We start from the raw sequence: 24,776 nt of genomic DNA on the forward strand, positions 1-24,776 counted from the left end.
AAGGTTATATCTATATTTAAGAAAGTAGATAGAGATGATTGTGGAAATTTCAAAAGAATAAGTTCATTAAATACAGGTTACAAAATTTACAGTAAAATCCTGAATGAAACACTTAGTATACTCTCAGAAGAATAAAATGGTTTGAGACATGGAAGATCATGTATAGACAATATTTATGTGTTAAAACAAATTATTGAAAAATGACAATTTAATTTAGAGACTCAAATGTCCTTTATAGATTATGAGAATGCTTTTGATAAAATATACAGAGAAAAAAATATGGAACAGAATAAAAAAAACAAGGATATCCGTTACATTTGGTAGAAGCTGTACAAAGTTTATATAAAGATACAAAAATACAGTTAGGTAATAAATTAACAGAAGCGATTGAAATAAATCAGGGTGTCAGACAGAGATGCAGCTTATTTCTAACTGTATGTATTGATCAGATTATTGAAATATGGAAAACAATAAAACAAGGTATCCAGTTAACCAGAAGAACTGTTATCAATGCAATGCTGTATGCAGATTATCAGATTATATTACAAGAGTATGAAGATGACCTTCAAAAATCAGTTACGAATTAAAATAAGCCAATAATACAATTTAAAAATTTCACAAAATAAAACAAAAGTCACAGCATTTAAAGGTTGGGATCATGTTAGATCAAAAATAGTTATAGAAAATAAAATAATAGAACAGATGATACAGTTTAATCATTTAGTCTGCATAATAACATGTATAAAAGATGAAGCTATAGATGAAAAAAATAAAGTAAATTCAGAAAATCTGTGGAATAATTAAAAGGACACTGAAAAACAAGACATGGAACTCAACTAAAATTTTATAAAGCAATGGCCACTCCCAATGTATTATATGGTTCAGAAACATGGACTGTTAAAAAGAAAGTAAAATACAGGCTGCAGATGATGCGATGTTAAAGGATGCACAGAATTGGACCATATAAGAAATGAAGACATCAGAAAGGAACTAGATATTATTATTATTATTATTTAGGCCTCCAAGGAGTCAAAAGATTCATCGTGGGAGGTCCTTCCTAGGAAACACAAGGTCTATCAAGACTCATCGTGGGAGGTATATTTATGACATAAATGAAAAGATCAAGGAATATGGAAAGAGCATCTACTTAGGATGGGAAGATATAGACCAAAGAAGAAGTGGGTAGATATAGACCAAAGGGGGGGGGAGAACAGCGGCCAGATGGAAAGATCAGTGAAGCTGGAACAGGCAAATGCCTAATCCTCGAAGAGGAGAAGAATATTACAATCTGTGTACCACATTGAGGGACCTGTACTCCAGGAATTGATGAAGCAGGGATTTAGAGGTAGTAGTAAATAGAAAATTGAAGTTTAGAGGGCATATTGCTAAAGTAGCCAGGGTAACTAACAGGATTATTTGCTTATTGAAGAACACACTAACAAGCAGAGATATCATTCTTCTTTATAAAGCCTTTAAACAACTACATCTGGATTACTGGATATATCAGGAAAACTGGAGCTTTTAGGGAAGGAAAGCTGTTGAGTGGATATGCAGACATCAGTGAGGCAGTTGAGTGTCAGAATTTGTATAAAATGCCTAAATTAGTACCACTGGTAACAAACCAAAAAGCGATAGTTACTATAAAGATAGTGGTGGACCTAAGGGGACTTTTGCACTTTATGTACATTAATACCAGGAGCATTCAGAATGGTGGGGGGGGGGGATTTTTGGCATTGGTTAGTTCATCCTGGCCAGAAGTTATTGGCATTAGTGAGACATGGCTGACAGAAGATGATATAGTTAGTGGGATAGAATGTGAAGGATAGAGAGAAAAGAATGGGGGGGATGTTATTGATGATAGCCGATGAACTGCAACCAAAGAGAGAGTAAAAGTTCAACTGCAGGCCACTGAAAATAGCACATTTGAGCCAGCAGAACAAAATATACAGTTGGATGCTGCTATAGACCAGGGAACGAAAAAGATGATGAGTATAGTATGCATCGGAGAGCAGTGGATATGCATTCTCTGAAATGATGAATAAAACTTTCCCATCTACTAGTCTGACAAATGTGCCTGTTTTTGGCAGATTCCAGGAGAGGGTTACTTGCCTGAATGTTTTATGCACCTGTGGGTGAAGAGGTATTATGTTCTGGGGCTGTTTTCCATGGTTTAGGCTAGGGCCCCTAGTTTCAGTGATGGGGAGTCTTAATGCTGCAGCCTATGATGACATTCTAACAATTTCTAGCGATGACATCATTAGACCTGCAAGGAAGCAGTGTACTCCATAAAAACTACACCCCTTCCTAACACAGAAACTGTTGGGCAGCTTCTTGTTTGACTCTAGCAATGGTGGATTATTGAATTAGGTTAGTGGTCTTGAAGTGGTGAATCCAATGACTTTACCAATGACAAGTTGCAAATGTGGTCTGCTTTAGACTATATATTACATTTTAGAGCATGCTCAATAGGAGGGCAGGATACAACAGGTATTTAAAATAGTATGTAAGTTAGCCATGTGTGTGTCAAGGTGCAGATTCATGTGCTTGGTCAAATATCAGATTAAGGTGAGTGTCAACTGGCTGAATCTGTGGCAGCTCTCACCTGGTGTTAGCAAGGTGCTGAACTCCATTGCAGATGGAGATGATTTATATGGCAAGAGGTTATATGGAGTGGCAGGGTGCTGAGCCCTTAGCCGTACATTGAGGACTGAATGCCTGTGAGTCAGAATTCTGTCTAGCCACTGCAAGAATACTGTTCCTGCCTCACATGTTGAAGGGCAGCGCTAGCTGTAGTTGCTTTCATACTGTTACATTGAGATTGCTCTGGCAATGAGGCTACTAGAATAGAAACATCAAGGTAGCTGTTGAGACTATGCAGTTGCTGCTTCCTGTACCACACCATTCGGGTGTGATTTGCCGACACCAAATCATATGAGAGATGTAGATACTGATCTGGGCATCATACTTAAAACTGTAGCCACTATACTGAATCTACAAATCTGCTACAGATATTTGTATATACACTTTTATAGTCTTTATGCAAATGAGAAAGGGAGGGTTGTTTAAGAAAGCAACTAAAGTAAGAAATTAAGTGTGTATCATGTCTGCAAATGGGATGCATATGCAATAAGTACAAGATTCCAGAAAGAAAAACTCCTTAAGCGATTGGTTGTTGTTGTTATCTTGTCTTTTGAAGAGTTAGATGTTTCCATGTGCTCCTTGAACTGCTTTGGCCATGTCGAATTTTGTTTATATAGAGCTGTTGGATACGATTAGTATTGTATTAATAAAGGTCTGAATAATGTATAGCCTTCCAACTGAAAACTGAAGAACTTGCTTAACATAGAGCAGTTTTGCCAAATGTGCAAATGTTTAACATGACATGTTTAGCTTGACTGCTACACTGAACATATGAACTTCCTTGAAAATGATGCATACCTTATGTTGTTAGTGTGTAATCAAAAATAACTGCACTCCTGTATCCTCCTTTCCTTTAGTGTTACACAGTGATTACTTTAATTTCTTGTAGTTTCATATAGATAGTTTTATTACAGCAAAAGTGGTGCCCTAATTTAACATAAGAGTTGTTTATATTAGAGTTAAGATCCAGGATTGTGTACAGTCCTATTTATAATTAACTCTTAGACAGAAAGATTATGTGGGTAGAATATGTGCCTTCCATATTCTTGGAATTTTTGGACCATCATTATTGTTAGGATTAGGATGGTTGATGAGAATTTCACAGGCCTCCTTAAATTTGTGTTCATACCATGTTTTGGTGTGATGTAAACAACAGGTGCCTTTCCAGTCAATTCTATGTAGAGCACGATCAAAATACTTAATGAGCAGAATACTTAATGAAAAACTAAAAAATACAGTGAAAAAAAAATTATTATTAGAATGTCAAAATGGATTTAGAAAAGGATACTCTACAATGGATGCAGCTTTCTCTTTAAAACTACTTATAGAAAAAAAGAAGAGAATTTAATTTGGAAACTCATCTTTTGTTTATAGATTACAAAAAATCATTCGACAAAGTAAAAAGATATATACTATAATAAATTTAGTTTAATCCTTTATCCAAAAGTGAGCAAACAAAGTTTGCGCCTGAAAATATCTTCAAGACTGGGGTAAGGTAGTACAACACCGGGAAACTCGTAGCAAAGGTGGACCAAGCTAACATCACTCCTATCTCAGTATCTCCCATAATGCAAAACACATCTCCTTGCAGATCTGTATAATGTTATGCATTAAAGGGAACTAGTTTTGACCTTTATTGATGTCTCTTCAGTAGGAGCCAGGCCCAGAGGTGGAGATACCAGGCAGAAGCAATGGCAAGGTCATCTTTACCTATAGGAGTTGCCAAATGGTGTGCCATCTTTTTATTAAATTACTCTGGATTTAGAGAAAGATGTTGAAAGTTTATTTTTCACTTGGTTAGACTATAATAAATTTAGTTTAATCCTTTATCCAAGTGTGAGCAAACAAAGTTTGCGCCTGAAAATATCTTCAGGACTGGGGTAAGGTAGTACAACACCGGGAAACTCATAGCAAAGGTGGACCAAGCTAGCATCACTCCTATCTCAGTATATTATAGTCTAACCAAGTGAAAAATAAACCTTCAACATCTTTCTCTAAATCCAGAGTAATTTAATAAAAAGGTGGCACACCTTTTGGCAACTCCTATAGGTAAAGATGACCTCGCCATTGCTTCTGCCTGGTATCTCCACTTCTGGGCCTGGCTCCCACTGAAGAGACCTCAATAAAGGTTGAAACCAGTCTGGGTAGTGGCCCTTCCCTTTAATGCATAACATTATACATATCTGCAAGATGTGTTTTGCATTATGGGAGATACTGAGATAGGAGTGATGTTAGCTTGGTCCACCTTTGCTACGAGTTGCCCGGTGTTGTACTACCTTACCCCAGTCCTGAAGATATTTTCAGGCACAAACTTTGTTTGCTCACACTTGGATAAAGGATTAAACTAAATTTATTATAGTCTAACCAAGTGAAAAATAAACTTTTAAAAAAAAAAAGAGGTATATTGTTTGATATATTACGAAGAATAAATATACCTAATATTTTACTACATGCAATTTCGAATATATATATATAAAGATAATGAAATAAAAATAAATGAAAAGTTATCTGAAAACAATCTAAACCAAGGAGTAAGACAGGGATGCCTGCTGTCTCCAATAACTGGAGACAGAGGGCATCCCAATATTTTTCAATATTTACATTAATGAAATATTAGTACAGTGGAACACCTTAAACAATCAAGGTATAGAAATTTCCCAGAATAATAAAATAAATACACTATTATTTGCTGATGATCAAGTAATAATATCAGATAGGGAAGACAATTTACAAAGAGCAATATATAATTTAAACATTATAGTAGAACAGTTTGGAATGAAAATTTCCATAGATAAAACTAAAACAATGGCATTTTGTGGACAAACTCCAGTTAGAAGCAAAATAGTTATTAATAATAAAATAATAGAACAGATAAATACTTTCAGTTATCTTGGATGTGAAATATCATATGAAGGAGAAAAAGACATAAAATTAAAAACTTCAAACTTTTTACAGATTATAGGCTGATAAATAGAACATTCAACCTAAATATAGTACAAAAAGAAACATGCTTGAAAATATACAATACTTTAGCAGTGCCCACATTATTACATTGCAATGAAATTTGGGAACTAAACAAACAAGATAAACAAAGAATAAAAACAAGTGAAATGAGATTTATGAGAAGAACTGCAAATTACACATTATTAGATCAAAAAAGGAATGAAGACATTTTAAAGAACTAAAAACAAAATCACTAGAAGAAAAACTAAACAATTATAAACAAAAATGGTTTGAACATGTAAACCGAATGGCCAACACCTGACATCCAAAACAAATACTAAAATATAAGCCAACTGGAAAGAGAAGGCAGGGTAGACCTCAAAAAAGGATATTGGATGGATAATGAGACGGAACAGGCTAATATGGTCTATACCCATAATTAGTGTTATGATGATGGTTATAGTTTTATTATAATCTAGTTTATTTTTGTTTTTAAGTAAGATCTTGTGAAGAATTTTGTTGATAGTTTTTGGCTGCAGCCATTTTTCAGGAGGGTATTGCTGATAACTTTTAATTCATCTTTAAATGCTTGTTCATTGGAGCAAATCTTCAAAGATTTGCTCCAATGAACTTTGAACTCATTCACAGTAATGGCACCCACAACAGACTCTGGTGAACCTATTCCACTCATTCACCACTCCAAGCAAAAAACCTACTTCTAACCCTTCCTAACTACACTCTTACTCAGTTTCCAAGGATGGCTCCTAGTTCTCCCAACCCCAGACCTGTTCTGAAAAATTTCCTCTAAATTAATCATGTAAAAACCCTTCAGTAATTTGTATAACTTAGTCGTATCACCCCTTTTATGTTTGTCTTTATCAAGGCTCTATAAAGAAGAATAATAACCTGCTTGTCTCTGCATGTCAGAGTATTCTTCAGTAACCAAGTAATCTGATGAGCTGCTTTAGCCACTTTTGCTGAAACATTTTCTCTGCATCAATCCTATAAAATATGGCTTCTAAACTTTAACTCCTTATCCACTAACACTACCAAATCTCTGGCTTCATCAATTTCCTGGAGTACAGTTTCATCAATGTGGTATACAGCTGGTAATCTTTTCTCCCTGAAATGCATAACCTTTCACTTTGTCACATCAAGCTGACATTCATTCTCCTTTTCCCAGGCTGCCAGTCTATCTAAATTATCCTGCAAAATTTTAACATCATCTCCATTAACTGTTGCTCTACCAAACTTTGTATCATCAGCAAACAAATGAACAGTTCTTTTCAGATCCTTTCCTATATCATTAATGTATAAATTAAACAGCAGCAGCCCAAGAACAGAGCCCTGTGGCACGCTGCTAGTCACTGGCCTTCTTCTGGGCTCTACTCCTTAATAAACTACACTGTGATATATCTCCATCAACCACCCTCTTATCCATCTAACGCTATATCCATCCCCATGCGCTTAGTTTACTGATTAGAATTCCAGGTGGTATCCTATCAAAGGCTTTTTGCCAAGTCTATCAGTATCATTGTAAAACCATTACCTTTATCCACTGTATTATAAAACATGAGCAAGTTCCTGAGACATGACCTACCCTTCACAAAACCATGTTGCCCCCATACAGTATCCCATTTTTGTCTATCCATTCTTGTATTTTGCTTTTGAACAACTTCTCCATTACCTTGACAACTTCTGATATGCTGAGCAATTGGTAATTTGTTACATCAGTCTTATAGCCTTCTTTATGCAGTGGGACTATTTTCCCCTCATTTCAGTCCCTTGGGACTAACCCAGAGCTTAGATTAAATAATGTGGTCAAGGACACTGACAGTTCCATAGTACCTTCGCACAAAACTCGAGCTGGTATGCCATCTAATCCCATAGCTGTATTCACATCACTGTTCTGTTATATGCTGTGCATCTCCAGTTCATTCAACCCAGTTTCCGTATAACATTTTGTCTCTCTCATTTCTACAATATCTCAACCGGGATAATATACTCTTGAAAAATATTCACTTAGTAGAGTAGTCCCCCACTTATCTGCAGGTTCACTTTCTGTGGTTTCAGTTACCTGCAGTCAACCCGGTCTGAAAATTTGAAACGGAAACTTCCAGAAATAAACAATTCGTAAGTTTTTATATTGAGCAATGTTCTGAATAGTGTAATGAATTATCACCCCATTCCACTCAGGACGTGAATCATCCCTCTGTCCAGTGTATCTACGCTGTACTGTATACGCTGTCCTCCAGAGTCCTATGGTGGCAAGCTTTACACGACTTCACCTGATGCTTGGTATTGCCCTTCCTTATGTTAGGCTTCTATGCTGCTCTGTGGCCATGGGAAATCCATGTTCTTCAGCTCCTGATTAACAGTTATGGTGTGCGTTGCTTCCAGAGGCATTTTGGAACATGGTAGTGTTTCCATTGCTGACAGGTGATTTTTTCGTGCCTCGTGCTTCAGCACACTTTGGCAGTCATACTGTGTGGTTTAATGTGGCCTACCAGGTCAAGATTATGCTGTAGTTGCTTCAGACATTTCTTCTTCACAGTAATTTTACTTACAGTTGATCTGGGAAGCTGTAGCAGGAAAAAAATTTCTCAAACTGAATTGTTGCTAAGGTGGTATCCTATTATAGTGCAATGTGGAAAGTCATTGAGTTCTTCAATGTGGAATGTTCTACTATTATTGTTCATCTTTGAAGATTGCGAGACTGTGCTTTCATACCTGCATGAGTTGTGATGTATGGTATATACCCCTTTGTAGTAGTGGATGTCTGGATATTTTTGATCATATAATGTAGGTATATTGTTACTTCTCTACAGCCAGCAGTGTGTACATTAATTAACACGTTCATTGCCAAAGACGCGATATCGCGCGATGCGAGTTCTCACCAAACAGCCGATCATGCGTTATCTCGTGGACGTCGTTAACTAAATAAAAAAATAAAAAAAAGTTGGCCACCACACAAAATTCCAATTTTCAGCTTGGCAATGAAAGTGTTAAAGATATAAAACAAGCAATAATGTCAAATAAAAATATATGTATATATAAATCAGCAAGGAAATGCAAACTATTTCTTTGCTTGTTTTATATTCTTAATTAACTTTTTTTTACTTATTATTTCAAGCAAATTTAACGTAAATCTCATTTCACTAATCATATTAATCTTATAGCTAATACAGTTTTTGAATAGAAAAAAAATTGAATAATTTAAGTTTGTAAGTTGTAAGATTGGTAGCATCCACAGAGCCTACTATTTGTATAAGGATAAAGTTGTTAGTAGAAAATGAAAAGGATTCGAGAATGGCAGTGCATTCTACTATGAAAAATTTTAAAACAGCATATATAGAAACATCTAAAACTCCAGTTGAGATTGTTTTATTAATTTTAAGAAATTCGTTGGTAGATGCAGAGATATAATTACTTCCCTGTGTAAAACAATGGTTTGACTTCATTAGTCAAACTAATTTTTACAGTAGTTTATTTGCAGTCCCTTTTGAAGAAGGATATTTATGTTCTGCAGGAAGTGCAGTAGAGAGCAACTAATTTTGTGAAGCTCAAATTTTATGAGACAAATAAAGAAGAGTTTATACAGAAGTTTATGAACTGTTAAGTAATAAAGAAGTTGAATTATAATGATATGCTCCCATGCATAACATTTATGCTGCATTAATATATATTGCCATATGATATAAAATATTGCAGTAGTGATTTCTTTGGAAAGTTGGATGGCAGTCATCTACTGAACATTATTGCTTTGTCTTCATGGTAGCTCAGACTCATATCTACAGCAAACATCTTCATTCTTGTGAATTGGCCTCATAACACCATCACTTAATTTCATGCATTTTAATGCATTTGTATAAATGTATTACAATGTATTTTTATACATTTATGCATATGATATATATATACTGTATACATACGAGGACGATCTGAAAAGTTCTCAGCCTCAACCATAGATGGCAACACTATTGGCACGATTTTTTTTTTCTAAGTTGGTACATCTGTCATCAGCATCTATGTGAAATTGCAAGTCATTCTATCAAGTAGCTTGTTTTATATAGCTGCCTGAAGCAAAAGTGTTGTCTGTATCTTTTGAAATGGATAAAATTGAGTATCGTGTGGTTATAAAATTCTTTGTAAAAGAAGGTTTAATGCTAAAAGAAATTCATTCGAAGTTCATAAAGGTTTATGAGCACTCTTCTCCTTCATTTTTGACAATTAAGAAATGGGCTGCTGAGTTTAAACATGGCCGTACCAGCCTTGAAGATGATTCACGTGAAGGACATCCAAAAAGTGTAACAAATGAAAAAGCTTTGTGCAAGATGGATGCCACACTTGCTCACAGCAAATCAGAAACACACTTGCATGAAAATCTCTGAACAGTGCTTGGAGCATTTTAACAAGAATAAAACTGATTTTTTGCATCAGTTTATTACTATCGATGAGACTTAGATTCACCATTACACACCAGAATCCAAACACCAGTCAAAACAGTGGACAGAAGCTGGTTGTTCAGCGCCAAAGAAACAAAGTCGGTTCCATCAGCAGGAAAGGTCATAGCATCAGCGTTTTGGGATACTAAAGGCATTTTGTTTATTAATTATCTTGAAAAGGGCAAAACAATAACTTGGGAATATTATTTTGATCTTTAACCAAACTAGATGAAAAAATTTGGTTACAGGAAAATTCATCGAAAAGCGAATTCATCGAAAAGGCAATTCATCGAATGAACAATTCATCGAAAGACAATTCGTCGAAAATGCAATTCATCGAAAAACAATTCACCGAAAATTTTAAATTTTCGATAATGTTATGGTAAAATAATCCATTTAGAACAAAAAACTTAACCATGCAGACTGCTTCTTGTACTGCAACTTATACTAATTCCGCCAAGTCAGAGAGTTTTTGTAATCCAGTAAATAATTTGGACACATTATTTCTTTGTCGCCCTGAATATAGCTGAACTGAAAACTGGAACGGTTCGACATTTTCTAATAGTTAAAGTTTCAAATAGCAAATCTAAGTAAAATTCATCCCATAAAAATTGCTGTATTGAAGTCGCATATTACTACTAGCAACAATAATAATAATGAAGCCCGCATAGTTCAGTCGGAAAAAACGAAGCTGTTTAGTTAGAAAGACCTGGGTAGTTGGATCCCATTTACGCATAATTTTTATCAGTCCTGTTCTGCTAAAGGCAAGTTAGCAGGCATAATATAATAGATACGGCTGGGCTTTTTTCCCGGAAACAGGCAAATCAGTCCCACGAACAGACATGAAACAGTTATCGGACAAGAAAGACTTTAAGAACCGTATTGTTCTATAATTTTTCCCTATGAAAGTAGCATTGTAATCTCTTTATTCACGGTTCAGGTTTTGTTCTAAATGGATCAATTTTTCTCGTAACATTTTCGAAAATTTTAAATTTTCAGTAAACTGTTTTTTCGATGAATTGCCTTTTCGATGAACTCTCCGGATACCAAAAATTTGGGAGAAAAGACCCGGTTTGCAGAAAAAAAAAATCTTTCATCAGGACAATGCACCTGCCCACAAAGGTGTTTTGGCAATGGGAAAATTAAGGGATCTGCACTATGAATTGTTGGAACATCCCCCCCCATTCCATTCCACAGATTTGGCCCCCTCGGACTTCTCTTCCCAAAACTAAAACTCTTCCTCGCTGTTGAGCATTTTTCTTAGAATCAAGAGGTGATTGTAGCCGTAGAGGGTTATTTTGCAGATCTTACTGAGAATCACTACAGAGGCAGGATAATGGTGCTGGAGCATAGCTGGAATAAATGTATTAGTCTTAAGGGAGATTATGTTGAAAAATAAAAATAATTTTGAAATTATAAATTCGTTCTTTCATTTTTAGGCGTAGAACTTTTCAGTCCACACTTGTATAATAATAACAATATATATATATATATATATATATATTGTTGAAATTAGGATTTACTCGGGATGTATACATTAATAAAACTAAATTTAACTGACTAGAACCCGAGAACTAGAACCTGTGTGTGTGTGTGTATACACACACACACACACACACACACACACACACGCATAAATGTATTAAAATATATTTTAGTACATTTATTAGCTTTTCTTCATCATTTTTTCTCATTTTTTTTGTAATCAATATTCCTTGTAATCAATTTTTGTATAACCTGCATTTTGTTAAGATATCCTTATAACCAATGGGTGTGCTGGTGATGGCTTGAATGTACAAATTCTCAAATTTTCAATAATTTTACTAGCTAGTTGTTAAACTGACAGTGGCTACAGACTGTAGAGTGGCCTGCACTTCAATCTACAGTGGCAAGCAGAATTTGGGAAATCAGGTTGTATATATATATATATATATATATATATATATGGTGACATGGAAAATCCAGCTAGGGCATCCTTGGTGCTTCTTTCTGTATACAGCATCCTGTATAGGGATTATCTTTGCTAGTAATTTTACATGAATATGATTTTTCAACAAAACATCTGCTTAATTAAGATGTTTGCTGAACAGGAAATTTAGAAGTAGAATGATCAAGAAGTGTGGAAAGTAGTTAATACTTGTAGGATGTATTTGCACTGTTTAGTGTAATATGCGATTCCCACAATTGTGGCTATTGCACTATGGAGTCACATTTATTCACTTGTCAGTATGATGAAAGAATGTATTATCTTTAGTCATACATAACTATTCCACTATTAACCAGTAGGGAAAATTTTTCCTACCTCCAGATTAAAGAAATAATACCCCTGAGGGGATGCATCAGGAATTGAATGATGATGATGACACACACACGCTTTAGAATGACATTCAGATATATTTCCTTAATATTCATGAGACTATCATTTTTTTATGTGCTCAGCTGTAAGATTAGACAATACTTCTGATAGATGATTTGAACAAAGCTGTGTTGCATGAGTTAAGAGTTTGTGTGTAAAGACAATTTATGAAAACATCTTCAGCTTCCAATTAGCCATTATCCTCTTTACTGTCTATTTAGTTCACTACCAAATGACACACTCATAATACTGATAGCAGGGGAATTATGATCCAGTTCACAATATTTGCAGATAAGCTATATTGGTTGAAATGATTTTCTTCTTAATCTTTTCAAATAAAGTATATGCAAATTCCTAATAACAGCACACTCCCAAAAGTTTATTTCATCCTTTGGTTTCCTTATTGGAATGTTTATCTTCTCTCTTCTATTCTCTTGTCTACACAAGAGTAGGAGGAAAAGTTTAATGAAAAGAGATCAGCCTTATCTTTGGGTGATGTATCTAGATGACCTTTTTTTTTCTTTTTCTTTTTGATCTAAATTAGGTTTCATGTGTCATCCCTCTGTACATATTTCTTTATCAAACACATGAGTCATTTGTGAAATTTAATTTTCCAGCCAGACATCAGTCCACTCATCATAGTTGCATCCAGTTCACATTAAAAAACAAAAGCACTTGCCTTTCTTGAAGATATTCATAACTTGCTTCATTTCTTGTATCCTTAAACTCTTTCTGTACGCAGGAAATCTGTCCCACACATACTGACCAGTTGCAGTGCATGCTCTTAACTTCTCTCCAGAAGTAGGACTAGTTCATATATTCATAAAGACTATTTGCTTTACAGAATAGATTCATGAAGGGCAAATTTTTTGTCACGGTTGTGGTAATTGCCTCCCTCCTACCATAGCGCAAAATTCATTCCTGAAGCATAAATCCCAATCCCCTTTCTCTAACTAATAACAACCTCACCTATTCTGATGTGTGTGTGTGAGGGGGGGGGGAGTAAACTTGACATCATTATTCTTTTTCTTATATTAATATCTGACCTCCATGGAGTTAAAGGACTCATTGCAAGAGGTCTGTACTCTCTTATGCCAAAAGATCGAACTGTACCTTGAACCCATTTAGTTTCCACACTCACCATACTTTCAAGCAATGCATTCCACTCACCAGTCATTCTCCATGCAAAGAAATTGCTTCTCACTTTCCTGCCCACACCCTCCTTATACAGCTTCTGTGAATGGCCTCTGGTTCTTCCCTTGCCTACCTCTAATCTGTGAAATATCTTCTCCACATTAATATGGTAACAATGCCTCACCTACTTATATGTCTCAAATATATCCCCTCTTCTTCTATTCACAAGGCTCTGTAAGCCGCATTTTTTCAATCTCTCCTCGTATCTGACATTCCATAGACTAGACACTAACTTAGAAAACAATCTATGGACCTTCTCCAATACATCTCCCTCATCTCTTCCACCTCCTTCAAAATTTCTCGATTAATTGTATACTCTGCATTCCAACCTTGCCTACCAAAGTTCAAGACCTTTACAACATAAAACGGATAGCTCCAGTCATTATCATTTGCCCACTCACATACTCTATTCAGATCCTCCTGCAAGGCCACAGCATCTGATCTAGTTCTCTTAGCCCTTCCCAACTTTGCACCATTCATAAACAGCTACACATCTTCAGTTAAGTTGGTCCCAATGTCATTAAATAGTAATGGTTCCAAAACAGATACCTGCAGCAGTCCATGACCTTCCTCTTTTGGGATACTACTCGTCCATACACAACCTGCTGATACCTTTCTGACAGGCAGTCAGCTGTTCAACTTACTAGTTTATCTAATTCCATCTGTTTCAGTTTAGCTATGAGCTTGTCATGTGGCAGTCTATCAAAGTTCTTTTTGAGTGAATATGTCACCTTGTTGTAATGCACAAGCAGATTGCTGAAACATGACCTCCCCCTAACAAATCCTTGCTGACCATCATAAAGAACACTGCTATTATCAACCCACTTCTGAATCCTAGTCCCATCTACTCTAATACCTTAACAACAATCCCAGACAAAGATCGGCTTATAATTTGTAGTGTTAGTGTTATCTTCCTTTAGTGAAGTGGAACAATTTTCCCCAGTTTCCATTCCTTTGGGACTTGCAAGATTCATGTTAAATACAAGGGTTGTCTGAAAAACTATCAGCCTAACAATGAAAAAACAAATTTATAATTTCAAAATTATTTTTATTTTTCAACATAATCTCCCTTAAGACTAATACATTTATTCCAGTGATGCCCCAACACCATTATCCCATCCCTGTAGTGTTTCTCAGTAAGATCTGCAAAATACTCTATGGCTAAAATCACCTCTTGATTCGAAGAAAAACACTGACCAGTGAGGAAGAGTTTTAGTTTTGGGAAGAGAAGTCAGAGGAGCCAAATCTGTGGAATAGGATGGATGTTCCAACAATTCATAGTGCAGATCCCTTAATTCTCCCATTGCCAAAAACACCATATTGTGCACTTGATCAATTACCTTTGTGGGCAGGTGCATTGTCTTGATGAAAGATGATTTTTTTCTTCTGGAAACCGGGTTTTTTCTCATGAATTTTTTCATCTAGTCTGGTTAAAAGATCGGAATAATATTCCCTGGTTATTGTTTTACCCTTTTCAAGATAATTAATAAACAAAGTGCCTTTAGCATCCCAAAACACCGATTCCATGACCCTTTCCTGCTGATGGAACCGACTTTGTCTTCTTTGGTGCTGAACAACTGGCTTCTGTCCACTCTTTTGACTGCTATTTGGATTCTGGTGTGTAATGGTGAATCCAAGTAGTAATAAATCGATGCACACAGTTTTATTCTTGTTAAAACACTCCAAGCACTGTTCAGAGATTTCATGCCAATGTGTTTTTGATCTGCTGTGAGCAAGCGCACCCATCTTGTTCAGAGTTTTTCATTTGCAATTCTTCATGCAAAATATATGCTACACTTCTTTTGAAATGCATATAGTCTCAGATTTCACTCACTTTGACCTGCTGGTCATTCAATACCATATTGTGCACTTGATCAATGATTTCTGGTGTTGTTACACTTTTTGTATGTCCTTCATGTGGATCATCTTCAAGGCTGGTATAGCCACATTTAAACTCGGCAGCTCATTTCTTAATTGTCGAAAATGAAGGAGAAGAGTGCCCATAAACTTATGAATTTCTTTTGGCTTTGAACTTGTTTTACAAAGAATACCACATGAAACTCAATTTTATCCATTTCAAGTGTTACAGACAACACTTTTGCTTCAGATAGTTGTATAAAACAAACTACAGGTATCCCTTGATTAACACGGTTAATTAATCCCTCAATGTTACCTTGTATATCAAAATCATGTTAATCAAATCTAATAATCAATGGTAAAAATTACAATTCGTCCATGATTGATTACTGTATTAATACTTCGTTTTATATGTAATCTTTTAGGAAAGATAAAAAATGAATGCAAGGTAAATGTTTAATAAATACTTGTACCTACATTATTTACTGCAATATTTTTATCAAAAGAAGTTATCAAGAGTGGTTTGAAGAGTTTTAGTTTTTTCCTTATCGGCATAAATTCTACGATAACAAGCAAAATGATTCTCCAGACCTCGGCAAACAAACATAAAGAAAAAAAACACTGCAAATATAATGCATGATGGTACAAATTAAGTGGATATTGAATCCAACATTATTTCATAGCCGAATATAGAAACTAAAAGTTTCGGCAGATGCAAGCATAAGCAACCTTATGGGCAACTCGTAGTAAAGGTGGAGTAAGCTCCAGATCACGTTCCTTAGTATTTTCCATAATGTACAGCACATCTCCTAGAAGACATGTATGATAAATTAGCTTTTGGCTCTCTATTTCAGTAATACATGATGGTTTATTTATTTGCAGTTACAATCTAGAAATTATTGAACAAAGAATAAAAAAAAAAACAATTATACCATACTATACTGACATCAGAGGTCACAGTATCTCTCAGATACAATTTACTGTAAAATATCACAAACCTTTACATAACGTGTTAAACCAAACTGACCGCAAAAAACAGTGCGGAATATCACTAGCAGCATATGAATGCACAGCTACTCATGACCTCCAAGCTATACACTGAATTGTTTAAGAATATTTATATTAAACATTTTGCATGTATCTGTCAGATTAGCTGCGAGCTCTGCAGGGTTAAAAGAGCATTAATCAAAACTCTTTCCGCGTATATCAAGAGATTGCCGTAATTAATTTCGCTGCATTAAACAAAAGTGCGTTAAGCAAGGGATACCTGTACTTAATAGAATGACTTGGAATTTCACATGGATGCTTATGACAGATGTACCAACTTGAAAAAAAAAAAAAATCGTGCTGATAGTGTTGTCATCTATGGTCGAAGCCAAGAACTTTTCAGACCATCCTCATAGTTGTGCCAGAGGTGCCATTAATTTCATAGGGTATTCCCTCAAGATATGTGGCAATATACCATCAAATCCTATTGCCTTGTTAACTTCAAGTTTACTTAATTTCTCATATACTTCCTGTTCATTCACCATCAGTCCCTCCTCTACTATTCCGTATACACTCCACACCTTCTCCTTATCTCTTCATGAGGATAAAATAAACTGAAAAACTGATCATTGAATAATTCAACTATATCCTCTGTCAGTTTGCCAATGTCATCAACTAGCATAATTCTTCCCAAGTCATTTTTCCTTATTTTTTCTTATCTTTCTTATCTTGATTGGCTAATTTCTTCTCATATTGCACGTTTGCTGCCTTTACCAACCAAGTTATCTTCCTGGCCTGCTCTATGTACTCTTCATACAACTGATCCTTACCAACATTCATCTTGTGTCCCCCTCCACAGTGCCTCTTCCAGATTTCACGCTTAAAATCTTCATTCATCCATTTTACTCCTACCTTGTTTAGCCTTTTCTCCTATTGAATGCACTCACATATTGATGCTGTTAAATACACTGGTGTCCAAAGCCTAAGGATGAACACTATTTCTGAAGATTACAACTGCAAAACAGATGAATCAGCTGGAAGTTTGTATAACTGATGATTTCGAGTAGAAAGCTGGTAAACATTCAAAGTTTTGAATCACACACAAAGGGGTCACACGGTAGCAGGATAAAAGGGAAAAAGCTGCACTAACAAATTGTGTTTTCTTTTGTGAAGGAATAAACTTGCACACTTCACTTGAATGATCTTGTAATGTCTTAAAGACATCGTCTAGATGATTTCACTTGGGGAAGATTTATTGGAAAGCTTGAAAAAGGCCACATAATTATTTATATTGCCAGAGAGTCTGGAATCTCACTTAGCATTGTATCCAGGCTCTAGGCAGCATTTCAAACCAATGGAATATGTTCCAGAAATTTACTAAGAGGTTGCCCTTGGTCTACCTGCCCATGGAGCACAAAGAGAGATTTTTATGAATTTTCATGAAGACAGAAGAAGATTAGATACTTCATTCACAATTGCATCCTCAGGTGATATAACGAGATCTAAGACTCTTAACCTTCGTTTATCCTCCGTGATGTACTGCCTAAGATTGTTGTTCCTTAAGTACTTGAGAAATTTATTCTCCTTATTCCATGATGCTATCTCTTCATTCCAATCAGTATTTCTATTGTTGAAATCACCCATAATGATAACCCCTTTTCTTGCTCACTAATCCTAGTTGCTTATATATTTCTTTGTCTGCACCTTCCACATTCCTTGACCTGTAGCAACATCTTACCAAATATCTCATTCTATCAACCTCCACACCATACTGATTCAAAGCCACTGACACGTTTTTCTCCTTGTATCTCAGTCTGGCATGGACATAATTCCTCTGTCAGTAGCAATTCCTCCCCCCCTTTTTTGCCTTTATTATCTTTGCAAAAATCATCGCATCTTCCATTTCTATTCTCATCCAGCCATGTTTCACTTATTCCAATGTTTTCAGCCACATAAACTCAATCAGTGCAACAATTTCATCTCCCTTATTCCTGACACCCTGGCATTCGTAAATAAACATAATTTATTTTTTGTTCTATAACCAATTCTACTTGTGCTGTTCCCTGTCTGTGACTTCTCCTCATCTGTCCCTTTCTGCTTATCCTCTGCTCTACATAGACTCACAGACTCAAACTCTCATGTATTCCTGGATATTCCATTCCTATGCTGACCATTCACATATGTGCATTCATTACTACTTTCAGAATCTGTCTTCCTGACCTCCCTGGCCCACCCCATTTCCCTGTTAAACTTGCTTTCCTGTTCTCACATTCTTTTCTCCTTTCACAACCACGTTGGTCTAACTTAGTCCACTCTCCTGCGTATTCATATCTTTGTCTTTCAGTAGCAATTCCACTGATACCTTGTTTGCATCATTTAATGCACTTCTTTCACAGTAACCTTCCCAAATGACCCACTCCAGAACCATTCAGATGCAGTCCATTACTCTTATACAGCTCCATGCATCTCTCATGCAAACTCATCTCACAAATTCTCAAATTGCACTTCTTTCTCCACTCATTTTCGCTAACATTCCATTCAGTATGTTTGCTCTCTGTCACAACTCATTATTGTCATACCTGGCCACACACAAACTACCTTTCCTACCACACTGTTGTCTTTCACTCTCCCCTATAATCTGCTGATATCTAATCTCACGTTCTTCCTATGCCCAACCAAATCATTCATCCCAACCACAACCACTAATTCCCTTGCATGCTTACTTCTCATATCTAGTGCCTCGATCATCTTGTTTGTTCTCTCTCCTTGAAAACATCTTTGTGCATCCTCTCACTACCACACCTTTTATGTTAGAATCTCCATATAGTGCTATTCCTGTCATTTGCTACTTCTTTCTTTCCAGTATCTTTTTATTGATACGAACATTATCTGTTCATATCCACTTTACATCTAATTTCATTTGTATACATAGAGCCTTCTATTAAAGTAAGTTGACTCTATAAGACTATTACACTTTTTTTATATAATGTTCGTCAAGTAGCTTTATTTTATTATCCTACATTTTATCTTATAAATAATAGTCAAGAAAAAATTCAACACAATAAGTTGACTCTTTTGTTACTCTTTTTTAAAATAAAATATAGTGATAGGCAGTGCTGGAAAAATAGTCTGTTAACCTGTTATTAAACATCTTTTACCATTTTACCCTTATCTGCATTATCTTATTCACTGATTCACAGATTATTTATTTTTTACTTCAAAGGAGATAATGAGAGAAATTCAGAGTGATGTTTGATAATCTCTGAGGATAAATGGATACTTCCCCTCAGTTATCCTTATAGCTAATTAAAAAAAAAACTAGATTGCAAAGAGTGGTAGACAAGAGGCAACAGAAAGATATACTGAGACATGAACTGGTGACAAAATCATAAAGTAACCACAGAGAAGCTGGTAAGTGGATTGATATAAAAATTAATGGAAAGATGAGTGATAGGCACAATTTATTACTCTGGGCTTCTTGTAGTGAGCGTGAGACACTAAGAAGGTGAAATGTTAATTGTAATGAGCTTGTTCAGGTTCATTATTGTTATTGCATTGGTATTCAGTTCTGAAAGTAGACATATTTTGTGTGTATTTTTATCCATTATGTTTTGATTAGGCATTTGTTTCCTATAAATTTTTATAGTTGAGTAAGCATATGTATTGGTGTTACTACAATACAACAAACCCCACAATGCAAGGAACAAAAGCTAACACATCTGATGTTTTCCACCAGACCCATTGAAACTGTTATCAAGAGTGAGCGAACAAATTGTAGTTACACCATAGAGTGTATATATAGTACTTTATTTTTAAGAATATTTTAAATATTATTAATATTTAAATTATTATACATTTCTTTGATAGTGATTTCAAGTCATCCTTTATATAAATCATTGAAGACAGTAATTAGCGATGCAGGTATTTATGCATATTGTGCTATCTGTGCAATTTCTCTTCACGATCTCTTTCCAGATGAGTGGGACAGGTATGATTATTTTAAAATATATAATATGCTATCAGAAAGTTATCTCTGTGTGTGTGTGTGTATGTTATTATCAGTTCATAGAGCATGTAAACTCAATTATGAATGTATTAATGCATACATAATTGAGTAAATTTGTGTAAATTTTTGAGTGGTGGGGTAAGGGATACTGAGCCACAATTATTGACAATAAAGTGATTACATTTGCTTTAAGGAACTTCTAGAAGAAATAATAGTGGGACTTAAATTCGTAAATACAAATTTAAGTCCCACTATTATTTCTTCTACTATTATGGAGTCACAAGACTCATTGTGGGATGTCAACAGTCTATCATACTACTCCTTAAACTCATCCATCTGCTCGTTCACCACCCTCTCAGGCAAAGGCAATGCATTCCATGCTCCTATTACTCTCCATGCAAAAAAACTTACTTCTTACCCTTTTACTCACCACTCCCCTTTTGCAACTTCCAGGATGGCCTCTGGTCCTTGCTCCTTTCCCTTGTTCTACCATATGAAAATTCTCCTTAGTGTTAACATGATAATAACCCTTTAATTGCTTAAATGTCTTTCTTTGTCTTCTATCTACCAAAATCTGCAGTCTGCATGCCCTCAGTCTATCCTCATAATCAGTGTTGTGCAGTATCCTGATATCATTTTTGTTATCCATCATCTTTTTCTTCTGCAATTTCTCCTTTTATTTCTCTTATCATCCATTTGACAAACTAGATGATAAGAGAAACTAGCTTGCAGCAGTGCAATGGATGAAAGTATCTTCCATATACTAACGACCCCTCTTCTTTTAAATTCTTTCATCCATTGCACTGCTACAAGCTAGTTTCTAAGTCTATGATAGTCACCTGAATTTTCTAATTCCACATAATTTCCTTTTGTTTTGATAACTCCCCATGCATATTCATCCTCCAAGTCAGGACTACATGGTCACTCTCACCAATGGGAGGCAAGTATGACATCTCAGTCACAATCAGATCCTCCTATGCTATGACCAAATCCCAAACTCTTGATCCTCGTGTTCCCTCCACCACATGTTACCTAAGACAATTGTCCCTCAAGAAATCCAAAAATTGTGTTCCCTTCTTGCTGCATGCTGTCTCCTTTGACCAGTTTATATCGCTATAGTTGAAGTCATCTATAATGATCACTCACCTAATTTGCCTAAACATTTTCTGCTCATCACCAGTTATATTCCCCTTGTCTGTAGCAACATCCCACTAAATATCTTATTTTATAAACATCTATCTCACACTATGTACTCTCAAAGCCATTAGTGTTATCTCCAGTGTGATTCTCCATCCTGAGAGAGCACAAATCATCTCTTATCATGAGTAACACTCTACAACCATCTTTACCTCCTTATCCTGCTGAAATATTCTATACCCTTCAGTTTCTATCCCTGTTAGAATATCTTCTTCAGTTACCAAATTTCACTGATAATACCAGCAACATTTGGAGAGACTAAGTCAATCAGTGCCACAAACTCATTCCCTTTATTCCTAATGCTCCTAGTATTTGTATACAGAAAACCAATGCATTGCCATTATTCTTATGGTCATTATTACCCTCCCCCCTCATACTCCACCTGGCTCTGTAATGTAGTGTACACCCTTTCATTTCTCAAGTCATTATCCCCACATGAGGCCATCCCTGATACATTCTACCTATGCAATTGCAATTCTAGTTTCTCTGTCTCAAATGCACTTTGCCCAGAAAACAAATATCTCAAAATGTCTTTGCCCTTCTGCATTCAAATGTAACCCATCTCTTGCATACAACTCTCTTCTATCTTCAAACATACTCCATTAACCACATATTCCAGACCTCTTTTCCTATACATTTTTGTTATCTCCTTCATTATCACCTCTCTTCTTATCTACTCTGCATTATCATATCATACCAGGGCAACACACTCACTATCTTTCCTTGAACCCATTTCCTATTTTTATTTCTAACATCAACCCCAAATCTTATACTACATGATTCACTCTACCTCTCAGTTAATTTGTCCAAACCATTACTATCATCTCCACGTTTTCATCCTTCTTCACTACCAGTGCCACACACACTGTCATTTAACCAATCTAGCACACCTCTGGCACTCTACACTTCGAATCATTGAATCTCCATACATGACACTCCTTCCTCTCTCTCTCTCTCTCTCATTTCTCTATCCCTTGCTTTCACACACTCTTGAATTTGTGCAACTTCTTCTCTTCCAATGTCTCTCCATTCTCTTGCCTTCCTCTCCCCTTGCCCTGTGATGCTGTTTTCTTACACCTACTCTTATTCTTCTTGCACTAGCCAACTTCTCCATATCCTCCTAATACCTTCATTCATCCTCCTCAACTCAGTCTTCATTCCTTCCATCTTCTTTCTCGGCAGTTCTGTTTTTCTCTCTCTCTCTTTCTCTCCACACATCCTACTTTCAATTTACATTCACACACACACACAATCATGGCCATCAGTTAAACCGTTTCCATCTTCTATACTGCCCAAGATTAAATCCATGTGTATTCTTTAATATTTTCTCTTCCCTCCATATGGTAGTGGGCCAGGTGAGTTGCTAAAATTGGCAGCTGCCATGTTGAATGCAGTCGATACAGTTGGATACGATACTGAGACAATAAAATCCTAACAAAATACCATACAATCATACAAAAAAAAAGTAAATTTGAATAGCGCAAATGTAAAAATCGTATTGGCAATGAAACACAATCTTTTCTTACTACTAAGAAAAGATATTGTGTTTTGTTGCCAATACTGATTTTTACAAATTTTTTATCTTAACAGTTCGCAGGATGTGTTATCTCCATCTTTGCTAGCAGCACCATCTATCAAATTCCAAGCTATGTAGAATGTTGATTCAATGAAAATGATGGGGAATAGGAATATTGAGCATTAGTTAATAGTAATAAAGTAAGCAGTAATGAACTTTCCAGTTTTTTTGTATTTTGTAATACCAGATTGATTACCCTGAGACAAATGCATCAGTAAATGTAGGTAATTCATACTAGAATATGTTATTTTTGGTGGACTTGTTTTGTTTAAGGAGTAAAATGAGATGTTGAGGTTTGGATGCCAAATTAAAGTGTTGTGAACTATGCTGTAAATGTATTGCCAGTGTAATGAATGTTCTGTAAGTCTGTCATAATCCTTTAAGTCTCTGTTGCTATCATATTACTCTAGAATAATAGTGGAGAGATAGTATTCATCATTGTTTTATACCTGATTTTACATCAACCCATCTTCTACTTCCTTCAGGTCTAACTGCTTGCAACTTATTACTTTGTATAATGCTCAATTTACCCCATATAATTGTAGCATTTTGAAAACTTTTCTCTTGGTGCTATGTTATATGCCTTTTCCAGATCTAGAGACCTTAAATACAGATCATTGTTATATTCATGTTTTCTCAACTGGTTGTCTTTAAGTGAGAATATTATCTGGACAACTTAGGTCTATTTGGGTCTAAACCCAGCTTGTTATTCCCCAAGCCTCCTTTTCACAATTTTTCTTAGCCTCTTTTGAAGTGCTTATATAAATCTTACTTGTATCCCAGTTAGAGGGAAATTTATCTTAAATTTCTCATATGCCTCCCCCTCCTATGTTTTTATTTATTTATTTTTTAAGATGGATGCTATGAGAACTCTGCTCTTTCAGAATTCAACCTTCAGATCATATCTTCTGAATAATATGATACAGTCACTCTGCACTTTTATACTTTCATTTTTTATTTATTTTATTTTTTTATGTTGAGCCCATACATAAGAGGTTGGTTGATCAACCTATAGTATATTAATACCATTAATACTGTGGGTTGTGGGTCAGGAAAGGAGGGAATTTGTTCACATTTGATTTAAATGGCTGTATATTGTGTTCCTTGGGGAACACAACAGGGAGGGAGACTGTTCCACAGTACAGCAGTTTAGGGATGAAGGAGGAGGAAAAGAAACTTGTTCTATGGGTTTCAAGGTGCACTGTGAAGAGATGTTGGGCAACAGTTGCATGTGTTCCAAGGAGCTTTGTACTAAGTGGGGGAATTATTGGTGCTATTTCAGATGATCATTTTCCATGGAAATATTTGTAGAATACACATATTGCAGAAACCAAATGTCTGTGCAAAAGTGGGGGGGAATGAGTTGATAAGAGATGAGTCATTAATAAGTCTAATTGCTCTCCTCTGTATTTGAGTATTTCTGATTAAATGCTGTCTATTTCAGGTCCTTTTCCACATTTTTTACTTTTAAACAAATGTAAACATTTGTTGAAAAGTATGGATTCACGAGGTTGAAAACATTTAAATGAAACATGCTCGTTTCATTTAAATGTTTCACAGTAATTAATCTATGCA

The 24,776-nt window shown here is 35.5% G+C and overlaps 1 protein-coding gene across 1 annotated transcript in view; it reads left to right on the forward strand.

The window, feature by feature from the left end:
• LOC150105381 (transmembrane and coiled-coil domain-containing protein 4-like) overlaps window positions 1-24,776 on the forward strand; it is a 298,911-nt gene that overhangs the window by 15,735 nt on the left and 258,400 nt on the right. Inside the window, exon 2 of the mRNA XM_090393942.1 lies at window positions 20,290-20,410. Coding sequence (XP_090250068.1) covers window positions 20,290-20,410 — 121 coding nt within the window. The remainder of the gene's footprint in view (window positions 1-20,289; window positions 20,411-24,776) is intronic.

The sequence above is a fragment of the Typopeltis vanoorti genome, chromosome 6 (assembly GCF_054136105.1).
Source record: "Typopeltis vanoorti isolate ZY-2024b chromosome 6, IOZ_Tvanoo_1.0, whole genome shotgun sequence".
In the NCBI taxonomy this organism is placed as follows: Eukaryota; Metazoa; Arthropoda; class Arachnida; order Uropygi; family Thelyphonidae; genus Typopeltis; species Typopeltis vanoorti.